We start from the raw sequence: 6,000 nt of genomic DNA, 5'->3' as shown, positions 1-6,000 counted from the left end.
AGATCTTGAAGTCTTAAATTTCCACAAGGGAAATCATGTCACACAAAATGACAAGAGAACCTGTACTGTGTTCCTAACGTGGGCTACACACCAAGAAAAAAAAACACATGCAAACACAACAATGACAGGTTCTCTGTGCAATGAATGTAGTCCATTTTGCAGTAACAGTGCAGGCAGAAACTAAGGTATGTAGGTCTGTAATGGAGAGAAACTTGATTGATGTGTAAAGACAGAGAACCAGGTACTATTTCACTGTTGTAATTTTAGTAATGCTGCCAAGATCCAGCTCACTTGCTAATTTATTTTATGATGATATTCTAGGTAAAATTTTCATTGATTCACTTTTTCCTTTAGAAAAAGGGGCATCCACCTTCCACTACTAGTGACATTTCATTTTTTCAATGGCATTGGGAATAAATACACTTAGCTTTATTTTAAGCTTTGTTTACTCAATGTGAATTTTAAGCCATGTTCATGGCATATTCTAAGAAAGTTTATGTGATACTTGCTTATAATTTTTACGAGAATATTTTCTTCTACACAACTTACACTTATAAAAAAGTCACAATCAAAACAGTGCAAGTCATCATGAATATGGCTCTTAATTTTCCCCAATAAAACTGTAGAAAGGGTACTCAGGACTTCAATGTACACTTCACTTTCTAAGTCAGTGGTCGGCACACTGCAGCTCGCAAACCGCGGTTTGCCACTCTGTTGACGAATGAGTTTGCCGACCACTGTTCTAAGTAAAGGTCCCACAGTCTCTCCCACCTTCTGCTTATGGTTGGATGCACAAATAGTTGCCTCATATAATTACTGGAATTATTAAGAACCCAAATAAAACACAAGCTTTGTTTTATTAGTATTGTTTTCTTATTGCAACGGATATTCAGTTTCTTGCTGATGCAGTATTAAGCTTTGATAGCTTGAATTTTAAATTTGGTCATGTTAAGAATGATCACAAAGGTTTGGTTTTTCAGTATCTACAGAGATTTTTTTTAACCAAAGTTACATTGTAACACACAAATGCTGTCTTATCTTTAAGGCACAACACATCAGTATGAACATTCTGTTTGCCAAACTTAAAAAAGAGACAATATTAGGTTCCCATTTCCCCTCCCGCTTCCCTCCCCACAAATGAAAGAAAAATTGCATCCACTTTCAAAGTCAGCTGCTAATAAAGTCACAGTAAATTATCTTCATCAATAATTTACACAAATTACAGGTCTAGATAGGATTGTCCTTATACAGTCTGAGTGCATTCCAATTCAGATTTTCTGGGCTAGGTAGGCTAAAGTCAGATTCAAACCTCAGGGCTGAGAAGATCTCCAGTTGTGAGGAATGTTGTTGAACACCACCTTGTCAGACGGAGCACGAGTCGATGCTTTGCCGGGGTAAGAGTTCTTTGCTAAAACTGTTAATTCCAGTTAGGACTCATTCGGTGTGTACCAGCAACCTCCACAGATTTTTTTGTTTTGTTTTGTTAAACCATTAAAGTGTTGTAAATATAAGACCATAGAGCTTCCTTTCTGTAGCACTAAAGTTTAATCCCGTTCAGCAATCTGAATTCTTCATTCTGGAATTTTCATTCCAAATAGATTTCATCCTTTAAGACAATTTATATGTGTAAAGCCAGAGGCATTGAATCACACATAAAATTCAGTGTACTTGAAATATATAAAAAAACGGATCTCCAGCTAGAGAACACAGTTACAAATACTCTAATTCCAGTGCTTGATGTAGAGCCAAGAGGTCTGAGTGACTTGATATCCTCCAAAAGGGCATGTTGTGCTGTGTGGTTAAGAGAGGGGGGATGGGAAAAAGAAGGGGAAGGGATGGAGAGAGATCATAACTATGGTCTCAGTGAAGCAGCCATACACACAAGGATGTGTAGTCCACCCAGGTTCAAGGAAGGGAGTCTAGGAGAGGGATGATCATATTCTAAGGCTTGGTAGCATCAATATGACATTGTCAAAATAATAGAGAAATAGATCTGAACTGGATATTGATGATAGGAAAAGTACATGTAGAGGTTTCTTAGGTAGTTTACTATTTATTGTAGAAAGTATCATTACCAACAGCAGCATCTGGGAAAGCAATTTGGGCATCAAAATCCTATGTGGCTTATGGAAAGCAAGTTTTAATCACTACCTCACTCCTGAAGTTCCATCTCTCAGTTAAAAACAAAATTTAAACATGATAAACTCCCTAAGCCCAAGGTCTTTTGTCTTTCTGAGAGGAAAAGAGTGAGTCCCTTTCTATGTAAAAAATAATTCGAAGCTGATCTATATAAAGTCGAAAATAATGTGGAAATGATCAACTCTCTTACTTTTCTGGAGTAACTGGTTTAAGTCCGTAGAGTTGACCAATTTATTTCACTGGTGTGGGATTGAGAGAAAGCACTCTTGCAATCATTTTCACTGGGGGAGAAACAGGTAAAGGGACAAAAAAGGGTTCTTCTGGGGCAAAAATTCTTAGGCATTATAATGGTTTGTGGCCCTACAAAAATATACCAGTATCTGGTATCTGTGATGGCTTAAAATTTCATAGTGGGATGTGCTCAGAAAAAACATGTATAAAATAACTCCATTGTGGATAATGAAAAAAAAGGAACACTGTACTAGAGCAATTAAAATCAAAGCATTACTTGTAATTTTTGGATGATGGCATCTTATAGAATATATATTTATGTATTAATTTGTATAATGGAAATACAGTTGTATAAAAAATGAAGAATACATTTTATTATAAAATTAATCATTAAAATAATAATCACTATTGTTACATAATTCTTTGCTGTCTAAAAGGATAGCCAGTAGTCCCATGTGGTTATTGAGCACGTGAAATGTGGCTTGTCCAGTTCAAAATATATATTGAATTTAAAAAAAAGAGAATGTAAACATCTTATTAATAATTTTCATATTTGTAATGAGTTGAGACATAATATTTTATATACATTGGATTAAAATATATTACTAAAATTAATATTGTTGTTTTTTTACTTTTTTAAAAAAACACAGCTTCTAGAAAATTTAAAATTACAAATATGGTTAATATTATATATTTCTAAGGGGGAATGCAACCACATTACTATTCCTAAACTTTGAAATTTCTTTTTCATTTTACAAAAAAACTCTATATTTTTAGGTCAAATTAAACACATAAATTCACCTCGAATTACATTTTTTTCCATTCAGCTCAGATCTATTTGTAATAATAAACAGTACTTAATATTTCTGCACATGCGATTACAGCTACATTCAAAGAAAAGCATGCATTATGGTCACTAGAGAAACCAACCACCTGTGTTTCAAAATAGAATTATAAGCCTTCACCATCACCAAAACTGTACCTACATAAACAACCATTTGGAAATAGCATTCTGACCGAGGTTCTCATCCTCCTGGAGTCATCCTTTTTCTCTTGAAGTTTTAGGTGTAAAGCAGAAGTCACAACAAATGGGTACACCAAATCTACTTTTCATGCTATAAACAACTAGGGTGTAAGTTTTCATTTTCAAAGGCATATGCTGTTTCTGGTTTGGAAAAGTAAATTTTATTGCCCTGACCCAAATATATGTGAATGTCACATAGGCTAAAAGACATGTAAAATGTTCACTTGTAGTGGCTTGCACTGACTGCTATTTGTTGTGTGTTATTATGGTATCAACATGAAAATTAAAACAACATGGACTCAGGACACAGACAGACTCCAGAAGATATTCCTACTGTGTGTGACTGGAAGGATTTCAAATAGCAGTCCGCAATGAAGGTTGCATTTCTGGAGGCTGCATCCCTGACGCATCACACAGAATGTCCATAGGCCAGTTGCTCTCTAGGGTCACTGCCTGCTAATTAAGACCCAGGCCCTCTGTGGGAGGCTGAGCCTGCACAGGCTCTCTGAGTGTTAATGGCTGCCAACACGTCAGAACACCTTCTAAAGTGGGAACTCGTACTCTTTCTCCATTTTGCGTGATTTGAATTGACTACACACACAAATCATTTCCTTTCTCTTTTTAGGAAAGCTCTAAACTTTTCTAGGAAATTGTTTATGTTGATTTGGGGGGGGATCAGGTAAACATTTCAGCACATGCGAGTGTTTAGTGAAGGCTTTATTGATGATGATTTGAAATATCCTCAGGATAAAAAGGATAGCATTCTTTCTATTGAAACAATATAAGCTGATGGGTCATTGTTTCCAAATATTAATTCATCATTTTTCTTTGTTTATAAATTATATCACTGTTGTCTTGGCTGGATGATAGTTTTGCTATCATTCAGAGAAGGAAGCAGTATGTCTCTGTTGTGTTGACCGACAGTCTGGTGTCTGGGCCAATCCTGATATCATTCCTCTTTTGATCTTGGACCAACCATTTAATGGTTTTTAACTGCCTTGATATCTTCTTCAGAAATATGGGCCAGATGAAAAGGCTTATTTAAATACCTAGGACCTAGGAGAACTTCTGAATATGTTCAAAGCCAGCTGCTTGGCTCCAATCATGTACCCGTGGCTCACCAAAATAGACAACACGCTTCTAGAAGATGTGAGGCATGTTGCCTCTAAGTCTCTACAACAAGTTGTTGGCACAAAAGGATCTGAATAGTACATCCCATTCCAGTGGCGCTTATTAAATTTTCTCACAACAGTTTCTCCTTCGGCTATTAAATCTACCCTCAGCATCTGTCATCAGGGAGCATACTTGCTACCAGGCACTCACAGGGAACATATGGCATAGAAGAGGATGGGGAAAAGGGTAAGATCTGAATCCCATGATTTTCTATGAAGCTCATTAAACTTCTTTATATTGTGAAATTTCATGTGCTTAAAATTGGTTATTTCCCCCATCTTTCTTATAGACCATTATATCAGTCTCTCTCTCTCTCTCTCTCTCTCTCTCTCTCTCTCTCTCTCTCTCTCTCTCTTTCTGTCAAATAAATATAACTAAATTTTCCTGCATTTCCTGTCAAATTTCAGGCAAAAAATGCTAGACTCCAAATGGTTTATTTGAATGTAAGTATTGACCTTCTCATGCTCTTACTGCTTTGCATCTATAAATTGAAATCACTTATCAAGCTGCCATTGGGCCAAACTACAGGAATGCAAACGAAAAAGCTTGCATTAGAAGTATCACACCAACATTGTTTGAGACAGGTTACCTTTTTTGCTGCCTGTTCTTCTTCTACACCATCCCCAATTACAACATATACTACTTTTCTGCCAAACCTTTGCATTATTCGTTCAAAGCAACTTTCTTTTCCTGGAAGATAAATGAGATAAAGTTCAGAGTGAAGTTACCTGGTTAGCGGCATGCTCCTCATCTCGGCCATCTCCAATCACAACATAAGTTATGTTAGTGCCAAATCTGGACACTATACGCTCAAAACAGCTTTCCTTGCCTGAAAAACAATGCACTGCTTATTCTTCCAGCCATTGCATTCATTAACCTAAAGATTCATATAAAGTGGCAAGTTAATTTCTCTTGAACATCAATCACATAAAACTAGCTTGCAGCCTCTGGGTTAATAAAATCAACAAATATATTTGAACAATTTAAGTCTTTACTTGGGGACAGATTATCAAACAAATGTGTTCCAAGCTTCAAAGAAAGCTGTAGGGTCAAGCATTTGACCCAGAGAAAATGTTAGTATCGTTCACTCCACCAAAAGGATATAGAACATCCTTGCAAGCAACTGTAAGTTTTAACATTTATCTTTTCATTTGATGTATCACTTTTGCCAGTTAATTTTAAATAGTATAGACAGTTGAGCTGAAAACATTATTGTGAACTATTGAAGGTTCACCTATAAGGAAAGAGGGAATACTAAGATGTGGATTTACCTTAACATATAACTTTTTATTCAAGTGGCTGGAAGCTAGTCTGCTCAGATTAAGTATAGTAAGAGTGCTGTTTGGGTGACAGCACTGGTGACTCCATATTCACTGACTGCACTATGGGAATAACATGCAGGATTTCTACTCGTTCTTCAGTTCTATAACTTT

At 36.1% G+C, this 6,000-nt stretch overlaps 1 protein-coding gene across 3 annotated transcripts in view; it reads right to left on the bottom strand.

Annotated features, from left to right (window-relative positions):
• Window positions 1–1,485: 1,485 nt before the first annotated feature.
• The window catches only part of EYA4 (EYA transcriptional coactivator and phosphatase 4), a 239,413-nt gene continuing 234,898 nt past the window's right edge, over window positions 1,486–6,000 (bottom strand). For 2 of the 3 annotated variants that reach the window (XM_080664649.1, XM_080664651.1), the window contains exons 18-19: window positions 5,157–5,257; window positions 1,486–1,791 (exon numbers count right to left, since the gene is read on the bottom strand). In XM_080664649.1, coding sequence (XP_080520775.1) covers window positions 1,711–1,791; window positions 5,157–5,257 — 182 coding nt within the window. In that variant the 3' untranslated portion in view covers window positions 1,486–1,710. Of the gene's footprint in view, window positions 1,792–5,156; window positions 5,258–5,295; window positions 5,397–6,000 lie in introns of all 3 variants that reach the window. The other variant, XM_080664650.1, reaches the window with a different exon arrangement.

The sequence above is a fragment of the Plecotus auritus genome, assembly GCF_963455305.1.
Source record: "Plecotus auritus genome assembly, chromosome: 4".
NCBI lineage: Eukaryota > Metazoa > Chordata > Mammalia > Chiroptera > Vespertilionidae > Plecotus > Plecotus auritus.
Note: the sequence above shows the minus strand (reverse complement) of the source record. Positions and strands in the feature narration are given on the sequence as shown.